We start from the raw sequence: 16852 nt of genomic DNA, 5'->3' as shown, positions 1-16852 counted from the left end.
GCACTTCCTACTCTGCTTGCATTGCGTTGCATTATAAGCACTTCTCTCTCTGCTTTCCCTCGCGTACATTCGAATGCGTGAAAATGTATTTTTTACCCAGTGTGTGGGTTTTGCGATGCCTCAGCCCGCTGTTTAATGTGGCCAGGGTAAGCATGCTTACAGCCAATCAGTAGTTATTTCATTCCGATAAGAGCTACTGATTGGCTCTTATCACTTTCAAGTTCACTTATCATTTCACCTCTCGCCCGGCAGAATAGCTTATGCTAGCTAGCTCAAACGATCTAAATAATAATAATCAATAAAGATAACTTGCTTGATTTTGTGAATATGGACATTACTGTCAGCGACCTAAAGGGATTTCGAAGACTGGACTGGACTGGAGCCACTGCTCACCGATCTTCACACCCAGAAAGGGAGAGTCGCTAGGGGCTACAGCAAGCCTGGTATGAGCGGTTTATATGATTTATATGATTCGCGAGGCTGGTGGCGATCTGTGCTTGTTTATATGGTTTGAGTACTTTGAGAGGGAGGGTTTGTGATGTGATGTCAAGTGCCTGTGTGACAAAGTGTGAAAAGAAAGTGTGTTGTGAGTTTACTATGGAGGATGGAAACGGTGTGTGTCTGTGTTGTGCATGTGTGCGTTTGCGATGTTGAAACTGGACTTGTAGATTTCAGCAGGCTGGCTACTTGAAAAGATCTTGGTTCAAAAAAGATTGAACAATGAGCACCCCTGATATAGTCGAAACTGGCAACTGTTTTTTTTGTTTTTGGTAATCTGATCACAAAGATTGATTAGCGGGTTCTAGGGCATCAAAATTGCATTTCCTTGAAACTGCGTTCACTGATAGCGTGTATGTGTAATTATGTGTATTTCTATATCTTATGCTTACCCAATCTAAAAGCTCACGGCACGTGCCTGCCGTAGACACGTCCGATAACGAGTCAAGTATAGTGGTACAGTAAATGTACAGTAAACTGAAAACTGTCCGCTTTCTGCAGCCCCTCTTGTATGTCTACTTATTATAGATTATTACAGATAATGTTTGTGACTTACCTATTAACCAAACGAAGAAAGTAAACTTGTAGAACGAGAGAAATACGGTACGATGTCTTTGGCTTTGGGAAGATGAAGAAGATACTGCAGTCGAGTCGAAGCTGTCGGCGATTTCAGTTGTGACGTGACGTCAATGCTCAATGCGCCACAAAACCATCCGGTGGCCGAAAATATATGACACCCTCTTAGAACTACCATAGACAATGAATTGGCCCAATGCAAGTGAACGGGATCTCTAGCACTACCATAGACAATGAATGGGCCAATGCAAAGTCTATGGTAGTAGAGGCCTAATTCTCGATTGCCAGATATGGGCCGGAACCTAGGATGGTAGGGGAAGGCAGGGCAATACCGCTACCTGATTGGTTGGCGAAGCACTCGTGAAGAGCCCCCTCATTGGCTGGCGAGTCTACCATCTAATTAGCCAGACTCCTTGCTATAAGCTAGCAATATTGGGCTAACGTAAACGTTATAATGCACGTTTTATTCTAATATGAATTTCAGTACAGCCTATTTATCTTTCAGAGAAGTTAGAAGTCATAACCTTCTACCGCGGCGCAGTGGAGAGCAGTGGCGGCTGGCCAATAGAGGGCGCTGGGGCGCCGCCCCCACCTTCACTTCCTAGTTGCGGCTTGTAAAAGTTTTTTTTAAAATAAACATTGTTTATTCACAAAATGCGGCTGATATTCTGTCGCCGCCTATCAGCATTCATTAAAAATCCTCCAATACAATAAACATTTTATCTGTGTGTGTGTAAAATTCACTGTTAAAATACATAGGGGAGGAGTCGGGGCGCCGGCCGAATGCAAGTCTATGGCACTGCAAATACTTTTGGCTTACACGTGAGCTGTAGCAGCGCTCCAATTGGCTGTCTCCTATTTCTCGGCCGAGGCGCAAAAGCCCCGAGCATGCGCAGATTATAGGCTTACCTAGGCTGCAGCCTAGGGCCACTACCACTAGGGGTAGTAAAAATTAAAAAATGCCCTGAATATCCCTGAATATCCGGTTGTTAAATCTGACGTCAAACGTGACGTTTTGCAATTTCCGGCTCCAAACCAGAAATTCTCCGCACCAGAGTACCAGTGTACTACAGCGGTAGAATGACAGTTCAATCGTTTTTAAGACTCTGATCTATTCATACAACAAGGGACACAGCAGCACTTTCACGTTGTCCCCATATTGTCAGGGTATTTGAGCCTCGGAAAAGCGCTATATAAATATAATTAATTATTATTATTATTGCGGCATTTCGAAGACAGCGCCTCAGCCAACTTTGGACCCGGAAACGACAACAGGAGAGGAGAGCAATAGAGACAGAACTGAGGTGATAACAAACAGTTCAGTATGACAGAGACAACTAATAGAAAGACAACTGTATGATTATAGAGTTTACATGTTCAAGGAAATATTGTATGATAATAGAAAGGTACACTTTAATTTAATTAAAGAAGTAACAAAGAACACATTTATTATCACAATTGCATTGTGTTCCATGTCTTTCTCCATTTGAATAAATAATGCCTAGTTGAATGGCTAAACAAGACAACTGTCTGGACAGTACTATATACAGTATATTCTCATGCTAAAATCGACTGTAAATCCAGATTTTAAAGTTGATATTCTTCCCCGTGGAGCATGCCCCCATAACCTGTGCCCCAACCAAAATGTTTAGCACCAGCCGCCACTGGTGGAGAGACTGAGAGCATCCTCACCTACGGCATCTGCAACTGGTTCTCCAGCTGCACAACCGCGGAGAGAAATGCGCTACAGAGAGAACAGCAGGGGGCAGTAGAGTGTAGTAGTGCAGTAGAGAGCAGTAGAGCACAGTAGCTTACATTACACACTATAGCACAGTAGCCTACATTACACACTACAGCACAGTAGCCTACATTACACACTAGCACAGTAGCCTACATTACACACTACAGCACAGTAGTCTACATTACACACTAGCACAGTAGCTTACATTACACACTACAGCACAGTAGCCTACATTACACACTAGCACAGTAGTCTACATTACACACTAGCACAGTAGCTTACATTACACACTACAGCACAGTGGCCTACATTACACACTACAGCACAGTGGCCTACATTACACACTACAGCACAGTAGCCTACATTACACACTAGCACAGTAGCCTACATTACAGCGCTCTAAACTGACCACACACTATAGGCTAGCACAGTAGCCTACAGTACACACTATAACACAGTAGCTACTGTGCAGTCTATTCTCCAAACATCCATATACAGTATGTGTGTATTGTGTTAAAATGCACCGAGTGATGCTAGTCTAGTGGATATGATAATAGTTGTGGTACTAGTTCTCTGCTGAGGAGGTAGAGGTGGAGGTGGAGGTTGGGGTGAAATGTATTTGATCCAACAAAACATTAACTCTATATGAACTCTATAAGAACTCTATGTAAGTCTATATGAACTCTATATAACTATATGAGCTCTATAACTATATGAACTCTATAACTCTATATGAACTCTATAAGAACATTATAACTCTATATGAACTCTATAAGAACTCTAGAACTCTATATGAACTCTATAAGAACACTAGATCCTAGTTGAATGGCTAAACAAGACAACTGTCTGGACAGTACTATATACAGTATATTCTCATGCTAAAATCGACTGTAAATCCAGATTTTAAAGTTGATATTCTTCCCCGTGGAGCATGCCCCCATAACCTGTGCCCCAACCAAAATGTTTAGCACCAGCCGCCACTGGTGGAGAGACTGAGAGCATCCTCACCTACGGCATCTGCAACTGGTTCTCCAGCTGCACAACCGCGGAGAGAAATGCGCTACAGAGAGAACAGCAGGGGGCAGTAGAGTGTAGTAGTGCAGTAGAGAGCAGTAGAGCACAGTAGCTTACATTACACACTATAGCACAGTAGCCTACATTACACACTACAGCACAGTAGCCTACATTACACACTAGCACAGTAGCCTACATTACACACTACAGCACAGTAGTCTACATTACACACTAGCACAGTAGCTTACATTACACACTACAGCACAGTAGCCTACATTACACACTAGCACAGTAGTCTACATTACACACTAGCACAGTAGCTTACATTACACACTACAGCACAGTGGCCTACATTACACACTACAGCACAGTGGCCTACATTACACACTACAGCACAGTAGCCTACATTACACACTAGCACAGTAGCCTACATTACAGCGCTCTAAACTGACCACACACTATAGACTAGCACAGTAGCCTACAGTACACACTATAACACAGTAGCTACTGTGCAGTCTATTCTCCAAACATCCATATACAGTATGTGTGTATTGTGTTAAAATGCACCGAGTGATGCTAGTCTAGTGGATATGATAATAGTTGTGGTACTAGTTCTCTGCTGAGGAGGTAGAGGTGGAGGTGGAGGTTGGGGTGAAATGTATTTGATCCAACAAAACATTAACTCTATATGAACTCTATAAGAACTCTATGTAAGTCTATATGAACTCTATATAACTATATGAGCTCTATAACTATATGAACTCTATAACTCTATATGAACTCTATAAGAACATTATAACTCTATATGAACTCTATAAGAACTCTAGAACTCTATATGAACTCTATAAGAACACTAGATAGCACTGTCGTGCCTGGACAGAACTGTGGTGCCCACATAATCTCAGGGGGATTTAATCCCTGTGGCAAAACCGTTGCTCTCAACTGCAGGGAGTGTGATTTAAATAGACGGTAGATAAGCTGTCACAGTGTCTTCCTTATCTCATATCCGTATTAAGACACAGGAGGAGGTTGATCCAGAGATCCGGCTCTGGTGGACGTGAGCAGACTGAAATTCACTCACTGAATGGGATTCAAGTTTAGTAGAAAATCATTATAGAGAATCTTTATTTTTGGCTGCAATTAAGCAGTATACACTATGTATACTCCAACCTTATCAGAAATCCCTTTCTCCTCCTGACCTGGGGTCAGCTAAAGTGCTGCCTACCTTATAACCAGATCAGTAAGTCTGCTTGCCACAAATAACCACATCAAGTCTGTCAGAACTCCAACAGTAAAAGTGGGTCACTGCTGTGTATAAAGTACGGAGGAGTCGCTATAAATAGCATTAAACGTTCTCACATCCGTGCTCTGGATATACAGCTTGTGTACTATTACCCATGGGAGTACAGCTGTTTCTGTTGAAACCTTTCCCTGCACTAGGACTAGCAGGAGAAACTTCTCTTGAAGCAAAAATGGTGTGACTGTGTGTTTGAGGCAACCTGACTTGCCTGTTAAAAGTCAAGCTTGTGAGCTCCATTCTCAGCCCTCCGGTTGAGCCAGTAGCCAGGCCAAGGTGACCCTCCGCTCAACTGGTTGAGTGTCATTAGTGTGTCAAGTTCAGGATTAAACCCATGCCTCAGCTGTTTACAAAATGTTTAGTACGCCCCCTCTAGTATAATAAAAATAAATCACAAGTGAATGAGATGACATCTCAAGTCTAGACAGGGCGTACTAAACATATGGAACCGTAATAATAGCCAACTGCAATTGTTGATACCTCCCCCGTCTCTTTATTACTGTTGCATTGGGTTATATGCAATTTCTCTCCCTCTCTCTCTCTCTCTCTCTCTCTCTCTCTCTCTCTCTCTCTCTCTCTCTCTCTCTCTCTCTCTCTCTCTCTCTCTCTCAGCTGTCTGAGCACAGGGAGCTGAGGAGTGCCTACGCCCTGGGGACGCTGTGCCATTACCCCTTCTACGAGGACGCTCTGCAGATGGCAGAGGACGGAAAGATCTCCTGCAGGGTGCTCCGGTTAGAAGGACTCCCTGCTGTGCCTCAACAGGCTTCACAGATAACCCTACAAGCACAGATAACCCTACAAGCAGGCTGTTGTATACCTGAGGAGGGACATACTGTCTAGATTCGATGGTGTTGAAAACAGAGGTCTTGTCTTTCAGCTTGTCTTTGTTAAGATTTTAATCATTGAATTTCCTGGTTATTTTTTTAAATAATTTTTTTATCAGGACTGAGATGCTTGAATGTCTGGGGGATACAGACTTCCTAGCCAAGTTGCATTGTGTACGGCAGGCGTGCCAGGTATGTGGCGATACAGTACTTTATTGATCCCCGAGGGGAAATTCACACGTTACGGCAGCTCAGACCACAAAACAACAACAACAATATAAAGTGACAATTGGATAATAGGCTAAAATAAAATAGATAAAAATACAAAATAAAGGTTGATTATAAGATAGATTATTTAATGCTTTAATGCCATGGTCTTCTGAAGTCATGATTGATGTGTTCCCCCTACAGCTCATTCTGTGTGAAAGGGCAACAAGGACGTTTCTGGCCGACACAGGAAAGAAGATCTTGTCTTCCATAATTGTACAAGCACGTAAGGTGAGACGAGACGTTTGGTTGATTGTGAAGGAATTATGGTTTCTGACTGACTGACTGACTGACTGGTTGACTAGTTTGATCTGTTGATATAACACTGAGATTTGGGATTGGTTGTACAGAGCCCAAAGAGATTTGAGGAAGTGTTTGAAGAGATGATCTCCTTCATGGAGCATACGGAGCACTGGGAGAACACGGAGGTGGAGCTGGCCACGCGAGGGGTGAGACTCACTCACCTACCTACCTACCTACCTACCTGCCTACCTGTTATAATGTGAGCATTATACCTAGGATTTATCTTGAGATGCAATATCTATGTTTTCCCACCAGGGGGAGTTATGGGTTAAGGGATATTATTTCTAGGACTACAGAGATGTAGGCAGGATGTGTTTCCGTATCCGGTATTCAGGTATAGCATTATAGGTGCGCAGTGTAAGACGCACAGACATGTATGTATGACTCCATGCTCCCGTTCTATATAAAGTACAAACCGAAAGGACATCAAGCGTCATGTGGCTTTATTACGTTTAAAGGTTACCACACTACCTACCTACCTATCTACATATACAAACATAATGGAGAACATAGTTATACTGTCTGCACCAAATTGTTAACTGACACGCTGCCTTTCAAGAACAACCATACATCCATGACACTTGCAAAGATTCAATGGAGCTGAAAGTATGTCATCCTACAGTACATCGTCACTCAAAGACACGACTGCTGTTTTCCTAACATGCGTATCTCGAATGTTCCTCTCGACCCAGGTCAAGCATTTGAACTTCTATGACATTGTGTTGGACTTTATCCTCATGGACTCCTTTGAGGACCTGGAGAACCCTCCCGTCTCCATCCAGAACGTGGTGAACAACCGCTGGCTCAACAGCTCCTTCAAGGAGACGGTGAGCTTATGAGTAGACCCTCCTGTCTGTCCTACACTAGCCCCCAACAGGTGTTCACTTAACTCTGACGATGTCATATCTGATTTGGTTAGTGGCTCCATGTTTGATGACAGGTCTGTTTTGGATTCACAGGCGGTCGCGTCAAGTTGTTGGTCTGTGCTGAAGCAGAAGAGGCAGCACATGAAGGTACAGTGCTGTTAATGTCATCTATCCCTTAACAGAACTCTTTCATACATAGGCCTGTTATTCACCTCTGTCCTCCGTTGGCCACAGGTGTCTGACGGTTTCATTGCCCACTTCTACGCGGTGTGTGAGCAGATCAGTCCTGTCCTCGCCTGGGGCTTCCTGGGACCTAAGAGCACCCTGCATGACTTCTGCTGCTTCTTCAAGGTAATAAGCAACTCTCACTAATGTACTTTAGATGGGGGCAGGGGGGAGGAGAAGATGTTTTGTGTGTTTTTTTGTTTATGGGTATTTCTAATGTCTCTCTCTTGAAATCTGTTTCAGTGGGTCAAAAACCGATTCAAAATAGAATTATATAAGGATCTCTGTGTTATTATCCGCCACAAAGACTTTCACTGAATGTTCCTTATTTTCATGTAATAAGTGTGATTGTGTCTCCTAATCTCAACCCGCCCCCCCAGGACCAGGTGTTGTTCTTCCTGAAGGACATCTTTGACCTGGAGAAGGTGAGGTACTCCACGGTGGAGACCCTGGCTGAGGACATGCTTCACCTGCTCCACCGGCGCTCTGAGCTCCTGCTAGCCTACCTGGGCGTCGACTCCCTCCGCCACCTCAACGGCTGTGTCACCACGCAGGTGCACCTGGTGCCCAACGCCCTCCTGGAGGCCCGGGTGCAGTAGGAGAGACTAGAACCTGACTGACCGCCTCAAACCCACTCATTTCATTCATTGGCAGTCCTACTCACCCTCTATTTGGGACTCCTCTCGGGACTCCCACCAGGACAGTCATCATAACTACTATCCAGAGCATATTGGTGACTCCCAAACTTCATTCGAAGTCCCACTCACCCTCTGAAAGCCCCACCACATACTAGGACTCCTCCCATGGACACCCATCATGACCCCCCCGATACTCCTCGACCTCTTCATGGACTCCAGACTAATCCGTTCTTCCATTTGGAAAGACTAGTTGACTCTTATGAAGCCCTGTCCTGCTCTGAGGGTGACTAGCTGCTCTCCTGAAGACCTTCCTGCTACTCAGAGGAGATGTTTCATTCATCTTCACATGATTCCCTTATTACCACGGTGCCGTGTCAGTGCACGTTTATATGGATGTTCTTTTTTCACCACCATATGAGATTAAGTTATGTACCTTTGCAGTGATGTTTGGACAAAATATTTTTAGGGGGCTAAAAGTATGCATTGTAAATACAGATAGAACTTGAAAAGGACGATGCACACAACACAAGATTAGTTTCAGTGCCGTTTAGAGCAGTTAAAACACTACTGTTGTATCCTCCTAGTATTTATTTTATTGTACTGGAAAGGTATATGTGACATCTATATATATTTTTAGAGGTTATACATTTCCCTTTACATAATAGTGTTATGGTTTGCAACTGTTGTACTGCATATTGTGGATTATCTTGCTAGGGTCCTCTACAAGTGATGGGAAAGTACAACAGAAGGAGTATACTGTAGTCAGATCATGGGTCGAGGCATGTTTGTGGTTTAATTGGACTGAAATACCAGAGCTTGAAAATATCTGCCATAAGCGATCGCTCTGGTTCAGTGTATTCTAGTTCCTGTCTTTCGACCTCCCTCAGGCTGCACATCTGTGTTCTAGCCAAGCGCTAGCTCGCCTGAGTCAACAAGTCAAGGAGTACCGGGAGCACCTTTGGTCTATGGCTACTGTATACACCTTGCTGCTAACATGCCTTGTCAAAGTTATCCCCTCTACTGACCTTAAAACAACAAACACAAAGCGCAACTCGTGCTGGGGGGGGGGGGGGGATCAGTTAACATGGTATTGGAGAACTGTCGTATCAGCCGACTTAATAATGTACCAACCGCAGGGTCCATGGAACCATATTCTGCAGCTGTCTACAATGCATTGAGAAATGGAAACAATTCAAACACTAATGACTCAGAATGAAGTTTCCAATACAACTGTTATAACAGAGTAAGACTGAATAGCCTAATGATATTCCTGTCACAGTGAATTGCAGTTCTCCAGATATCTGACCTTCGGCCTAGAAAGAACCAAACACTTATGTAACACCTCCACATACTGTCAGTCGACAGTGGCATTGTAGTCATGCTGGGCTGTTGTGGATGCACCATTTTCTTCATATTGAACTAATAAATATATAAAGCCTTACTGTCAACAATGTGCAAGCAACATCTGTAGTCAGTCAATGTAAAAACCTAGTTTCCCTCCAGGTTTGTGTTGCCCAGTAGCTGTCTTTCATGATCTGTGAACATGACCAATACCATACACTCTGATTGTATGGCTGTGACATGCTATGAGCAGTAACTGTATATTATGAACTGTATGAGCAATATATGGTAGTCTTATTCAGACATCAGACATGTGCTTTTAGCAAACATACTTGCATTGCATTTACACCATGTGTGTACAGAGCTGAAAAGTATTTCTACAGTACACTGGTGTCTACGCACAATAAGCAACAACGAAAAAAGGGACTGTCAAAAAGTGGTGATACATTGTGTGTTTTCTTGTGCATGCAATCTGCCTGAATAAAGAACAACTGGACCACTAACAGGACAGCACTACATACACACAACCAGTCTATAATCAGGATGAGACCTCTGCCATCTGTCATTTCCTCAACCTCAGTCTGATTCTTTGACTGTGATGCATTTGTAAGAGTACAAAAAAGAAAGGAGACAATCAATGTATAACAACTTTATTCTTGGACATGGCGACAACGCCAGTCAAAAAACTGATCTCCAAACAAATCAAAAAAGTACATCCGATAATATACACTGCACATGAAACCTTTTTGTTTACCTCTCTAAGGCATGCTCCAAATTTCTCACTTCTGTTTTTGTCTTCTAGACCCCCACGAACTCTGTCTTGAAACACTTAGCTCCAGGCTGTGATAAGTCTAATCATTCTACACACATTTAAAAAATTCACATGAGCACAAAGCAATGAGGCTAGGTAAACAGCTTTACTAGGAAACCACCTAGCCCTGTTGTCCCATGTCTGTGTTGTTTAGCAAAATTCTACGGTCATCGTCATTGGCCTACGGTCAAGCAGATCTGGGGTAACAAGGCTAGCAACCACCCACTCATTAACACCAACACAGCCCCGTGCCTCACCCCAATCTTCTCCTCAACAAGCTGCCTGGCGTAGTCAATCTGTTGGTGGGACCCCCGGACGGTGAACATCTTGATGTTGGGTTCGGCGTTGGGTGGAGGGTTCCTCTGGAGCTCGATCCTGGCCCCCGACTGTTGGCTTATACCTTTAATGGTCTCACCACCTGTAGGGGTTGGAGGAGGACAATAAGTATTCACCATCATCCCAAAGGTATACACACACTTACTGTCAGCTCTACATCACTGAGGAAGATGTGAGGAGCGAAATATAAGATGGGCTGTATTTTTACCACTAAGATTGGAAAAGAACTGAGAAAGATGCGGTCAGAGGTCAGATGGGTCAGAGGTCATCTGAAGCCTTGCACCTTTTCCAATGATGAGGCCGGTCTTCATGGTTGGGACGGTGAAGGTGAACTCTTGCAGGCCTCCAGGAGGGCCTCCCATGTTCCAGTTGCCCTGCCCGCGGCCCTGCCCCTGCCGCCGCCGCCTCCGTGACCAGGTGGTCCCCCCGCCTGGACGCTCCTCAGCAGGTCTGAGATTATCTCTGCTGCATGCTGGGACTGGTCAGGAGGACCCATGATCTGGGCTATCCTCTCTGGTGTGCTGCCATCGTCTACAGAGACATGGGGGGGAGGGGTTAAACATGACCACGGTGAGAAATCTTAGTCCTAATAAGCTGCATGTGTCCATGTGCTTCTAACAAGCAGCTGAAGAAACCAATATAACTAGACTTGGTCATCAGAATATGTTAACAATCATTACTACCTGCGGTGTACGCAACGACGGATAACGAACACTTACCTGGTTTAAACTGGATCCTGACACCTGTGTCACTTTGAATTTTCTTGATCATTTCTCCATTTCTTCCTATCACAATTCCCACTGCAAACCTGGGGACAGGGACCTGAGGAAGGAGTTTAAAGAGCAAGGTCAGGATATAAACATCGATTAATCGAGCCCACGGTTTTGAACGTCAGAAAGATTCCTAGCCCAAACTATGATGTAACAAATGTTGACTTACGTCTAAGCTTTCTCCTCCATTGCCATTGCCGCCGCCTCCACCGCAGCCACCACCACCACCACCACCACCACCACCAACACCTCCTCCGCCTCCCCCCATTCTGGATCCATACTCTCCCCTCTGCTCCCTAAAGCCCTGTTCTCTGATCAGTTCCATCACCATGTCTTTGGCTTGCTGGGGGGGGCAGAGAACAGACCCGTCAACATCACAGCGCCACTCATTCAGGTAAAACACAAGCAAACAAAATGCTATGCAAATCAGTATACAGCTCTTTCTTTTTTGGGACACACACACACCTGAACTTTAAAAGGCTCTCCAGAGGGAAAGAGCATCTCATACGCATAGAGAAATATATGCAGCTTAAAACAATATGCAACAGTTCACTATCAGGGACAAATTGGGTTCTATGAACAAAACACTATACTCTCCAATTAACTGCCAAAAGAGTTGAACGAGCCTGACATCGAAAGTCACAACATACAACAGTTCCTGGTCTTCATCCAACTATCTAAAGCATTGGTTCAACTATGCACAATCCCTATTCATAACAGTAAGTGGCAAAGGCATTCCAGGGAATCATGAAATATGGAAAAGCCATCAGACAACAAGCAAAACTATTGCACGTTCAAACAGACTAGGTTACGGTTTTAGAAATAAGAGAAACCTAAGCTCAAAAGACATGTCCCTAAGCTAACAGCATGTACTTTGCAATCACATATACTGTATTTCATTGCATTGCTTTTTTTGTTTTGTTTGTTACCTTATCACTGGAGCCCTCGATTGGTCTAGGTTCAGCAGTGGGATAGACAAAGGATTCCGCCTTATGGGACAAACTACCACAGGGCCTGATTCTATGACCTACGCTTGCAGCATCTTCCAACACTGTGAGTGAGAAGTGAAGGCAGCAGTTTTTGAAAAGGGTATTAGCACTGCATTGGGGCATTTTCACAGGTTTCACACCAAATGTCACAGCATGAGCATCAGATGCATGTACTTCACTTCTGTTGAGACCAATTAGTACGCACATTGTTGCTGACTTCTGACAACAGGATTGCACTGCATGCAGTACGTTTTTAACTCAGGTTAAAATTAAGACTAAAGCTCTATGCATTTATTGTCACACTGCAACTTACCCGAAGGCATAAATAGTTGTTTGTGGGAAATACTAAGCAGCACATTTGAATGACAAATCACCTCAGAAGAAATTAAACTAAACAACATGTAGTAGAATCTTTTGCAAATTGTACTATTAAAAGGTCAGATGGGAAGCTAAAAAAAACACATTGCATTGGCTAAAGAATCAAACGTTTCTCCTAAGTCATACAACTCATAACCATGCAAGTCAGTTACGATGAGCACATTATTACATCTAAAACAAGCCGAGCTGTTGATATCACTGGAGAGATTCTGAGCACAGCTACAATTAACAGGTAACTACACAGATAGATGCTGTAAATCAGGTAAGCTGAGCATTGTGTATTGTTGATCATATCTGGGTCACAGGTCAAACACTGGTTTCCTTAGGTTTGGCTTACCTGTGTTTTTGCAGCAGAACCTAAGGTGCAAGGTCTTGGATGACACTGCAAAGATAATTGCACTGTGTGCCATCAGTGAACACTTCACTCATTCATTTGACTCATTTGACTCAGTTCAACAGCCTTTGGTACAACAGTGCTCGTTTGAATGGCATGGTTAACAACCTGCTGCTAAACAAGTCAAAGACCCAGGAATTCATCGTAGACTTCAGGAGGAAAAAGTCCGAGATCCTGCCCCTGCTCATCGACGGAGAGAGCGTGGAGATAGTCTCAACCCTCCGATTCCTGGGACACAACATGCGGGATGACCTGGCCTGGAAGGACAACACTAAAGGCACCATCAAGAGGGCACAACAGCGGCTATACACCCTGAGATGCCTCAGGAAACAACACAACAAGAAGGAGATACTGGTGGCCTTCTACCACGGCGCAGTGGAGAGCATCCTCACCTTCGGCATCTCCAACTGGTTCCACAGCTGCACAACAGCGGAGAGAAACGCGCTACAGAGAGTCGTGAGAACAGCACAGAAGATCACCGGCGCCCCCCTCCCCTCTCTGGAGGAACTGTACAACACACGCTGTCTCAGGAGGGCCTCCAAGATCTCCAAGGACCCGACCCACCCTGGGCACGTACACTTTGTCAAGCTGCCCTCGAACAGGAGGTACAGGACCCCGGCCGCTAAGACAAACAGACTGAAGGACTGCTTCTACCACAGGGCCGTCAAGGCCCTGAACACAGAAAAGGCCTAAGTTCTGGGCCCAGGACAGTCCGGACGGATTGTATGGCAGCTAGTGCTGAGGCACAAACATGTACATTTTCAAGCCTGCAAACTGTGACACTTTAAAATAATGTGAAAAAATACTTTCTTGTGCAATATGACAACCCTAGTTGACTATCTGTGCAGTATAGTACAGTGGATTGTGTACATAGCCTTTATTGATGTAAACCAGCTCCTTACCTTCTTGTGATTTTATGCATCTATGCTTTTTCTAAAATGTGTTTCTTTTTCCTTTCCTAAACACCAGGGGAGCCTCCCCTCCTAAATTTCGTTGTTTGGTACCTGTACTGTAGCAATGACAAATAAAGTCTATCTATCTATCTATCTATCTATCTATCTATCTATCTATCTATCTATCTATCTATCTATCTATCTATCTATCTATCTATCTATCTATCTATGTCAGAGGTTAAAGAAAGGCAATTTCTGCATCACTTTTCAACCAATCAGAAGCACTTGTCTTTAACATACTACTGATACATCCGCATGCTAATGATAATAGACATCAATAAACAGCACACACCTCTTCACATGCTGTGCAAAAAGATCACATTTCAGTGCTTAAGTCACGGTATTACTGCAGTAAAACATATTTTACTACGGGCAACTGTTTCTGGCTATAAATGGCATTTGTGTAAAGCAATTAATCAATAAAATCACTGTATTCTAGCTAAGCAAATGGCACATACGCAGTTCAAAGATACTCAGCTCATCAGTATAGTACAACTGCCTTTCAGTAACAAAACATCTACCAAGAATGCATGTACTAGAGTTTCACACAGAATTCTAGCATATCACAACCCCTCAGTTCAGAGTTCAAAGCAGAACAGTCCAACTGGCATCAAGATCCTATCTACACAAAGTCTAGAATAACAAGCTACAATGCAATGTTTAACGTACTGAAGGGTTCAACAATCTAAATGCAGTTATGTGGTCATGGCAAAACAACGGGAGAATGTAACAGTCCAAATTGTCAACGGCAAGTTTATAGTTCAGAAATCACAAACTATTCCAGAGAAATACAGTACTTCTCTTTTTCAGAACTTGGATACTTACCCAAATGTTTTAAAGGAAAAAGCTGCAATTTGAGAGAAACACTACAGTTTAGTTTTTTTGCAATCGGTCAAAGCAATACATTGACAGAGGAACAGAAACTTGCTTGGTTTCTCAGTTACAGTATTGTACTTACAGTATAGGAGGGCTCAACTCACGGACGAAGGACTGGTTAGCCACTCCCGGCCCTACAAACCTATTGTAACGTCCCAACTTGGACAGTGGTGGAATAACAACAGATAGCTTCTCTCATGTAACTGATCGTTTAATTGTTTAACTCGCATACCAACTTTCTCAATTCACCGGAGTTCTTCCTCTCTCCACGGTCTCAACAACAACCACAACACGCATGCGCCCACCTCCACCAATCACAGGGGTGCATTGGCACACAACACAGTAACAGGGTTGCTACACTATGTTCTTATACTGGATAAATGCTAACAAATGATGGGCAGAGCAAAAAAACTACTTTTGCAAATCACGTTTTTATGGTATAAAAGTTTTTCTTTTTTTATATAAAGGCCAGCAAAGTAATACATTTTAGGGATTGCTTTCAAACACTTTGTAATGGGGGGAGAAAACAAACTTTTGAATGCAGAATTATGAAACACGGGACGTGATGTTATACTGTCCATTGTGCCAATGGATGGTACGCACATGAGGTTTGCCTTGATGTTGAGAGTGGCATGGGAGCTGTATCTCAGACATGGGAAGGATGTTACATTTCGGGACACATCATCAGTAGAGTACCTTTGAATCATGGGGTGTTTCGGCCTTTTCAACACTAGACACCCTCATCTAAGGCGGCCAGCTACAGGGTGATCAAGCCTGAGCTTGTGTCCCATGCCCAATCATGAGAATTGCCTGGTTGTTTAAATGGCGCAGCCCACGGGACTATGCAAGGCAGGGGTGTCCTCTTCCCTGAGTCAGGCCTAGAGCAGACCGCATACCTTGTTCACCCTCCTCCTGGAGGGTTCTGACCTGGGTTCTCAAGTGGGAGTGGGGGTAGGGGGGGGATTAGTGAGCGGGTCATGTTGCTGTTCTTTGAGCCCAGCAAGGGTCCTTCCGCTTGATCCATATCCACTGGCTGCTTCTTTCGGCCGCTTCAGAGAGTGATCTAATTGTCTGTCGCAAAGCCTGTCCATGGATGCCAAGGTCTTTCAGCAGCCTAACGGTGGAAGAAGCCACGAAACCTCTGCATCCCACTTCACCCGGATAAAAAAATGAATATTCGATACAGCAGAACACATTACCTGTCCTGAAAAAGAGCAGCAAAAATACACTAAAAACGTATGCAACATTTTGCAGCCACATTTACTGACGAACATTTTTGGTTTAAAAAAATACTTGCTTACCGCTTTTCTAAACTTGCCTGTGAGGGAGGAAGTTTCTCACATTATAAAAACAGTGCACACTACTTCTGCAAAGTCAGCAAACCAGGCAAGTACACTGAGATGCCACCACACTGCGGTTAATGCATTAGTCACATACGTTTTGCCAGTACTAACTGTCTTCTCATAAGAAATATCTGTCTACCACTACAGGTCAGGGCAATAATCAATAAGAGGGAAGTATAAAAACAAAGTCTAAAACAAGGATATTCAATTGGTTTGGACCACTGAAGTCATTGCACGCACATATCTATAGCATAACCAGGAGCCGTGTAGACAGTTGGAGAGAGACAAAGACAGGACAGCGGAACTTTCAGTCAGGAAATTTGGACAGTCAAAGAAGAGGTCTGCATTTTTATGCTTTCAATATACCACAGTAAAACAAAAACATACATGATTTTTTATTTCATTCCCCAAT

At 43.7% G+C, this 16852-nt stretch overlaps 2 protein-coding genes across 2 annotated transcripts; one reads left to right on the top strand and one right to left on the bottom strand.

Moving 5' to 3' along the window:
• Nucleotides 1-5226: 5226 nt before the first annotated feature.
• Nucleotides 5227-8210, top strand: LOC308153959 (mitoguardin 1-like; the record flags this gene model as incomplete). Its single annotated transcript, XM_080527140.1, has 9 exons — nucleotides 5227-5232; nucleotides 5739-5857; nucleotides 6070-6142; nucleotides 6362-6448; nucleotides 6568-6666; nucleotides 7213-7347; nucleotides 7480-7533; nucleotides 7621-7737; nucleotides 7992-8210. The coding sequence occupies 9 exons, from the start codon at nucleotides 5227-5229 to the stop codon at nucleotides 8208-8210; spliced, it is 909 nt and encodes a 302-aa protein (XP_080383266.1).
• Nucleotides 8211-10401: 2191 nt separating this feature from the next.
• Nucleotides 10402-11493, bottom strand: LOC308157873 (far upstream element-binding protein 1-like). Its single transcript, XM_080531470.1, has 3 exons — nucleotides 11457-11493; nucleotides 11021-11268; nucleotides 10402-10819 (listed from the first exon to the last, which is right to left on the bottom strand). Exons 2-3 carry the CDS (start codon nucleotides 11097-11099, stop codon nucleotides 10575-10577), a joined length of 324 nt encoding a protein of 107 aa, XP_080387596.1. The 5' UTR covers nucleotides 11100-11268; nucleotides 11457-11493; the 3' UTR covers nucleotides 10402-10574.
• Nucleotides 11494-16852: the final 5359 nt, after the last annotated feature.

The sequence above is a fragment of the Nansenia antarctica genome (genome assembly GCF_963989245.1).
Source record: "Nansenia antarctica genome assembly, chromosome: 1".
NCBI classification, from domain to species: domain Eukaryota; kingdom Metazoa; phylum Chordata; class Actinopteri; order Argentiniformes; family Microstomatidae; genus Nansenia; species Nansenia antarctica.
Note: the sequence above shows the minus strand (reverse complement) of the source record. Positions and strands in the feature narration are given on the sequence as shown.

Coding starts and splice junctions, on each gene's coding strand:
- LOC308157873 (XM_080531470.1), bottom strand. CDS start 11,099: ATGGGAGGCCCTCCTGGAGGCCTGCAAGAGTTCACCTTCACCGTCCCA. Junction 10,820..11,020: donor CGGCCTCATCATTGGAAAAG/GTGCAAGGCTTC, acceptor CAACCCCTACAG/GTGGTGAGACCATTAAAGGT.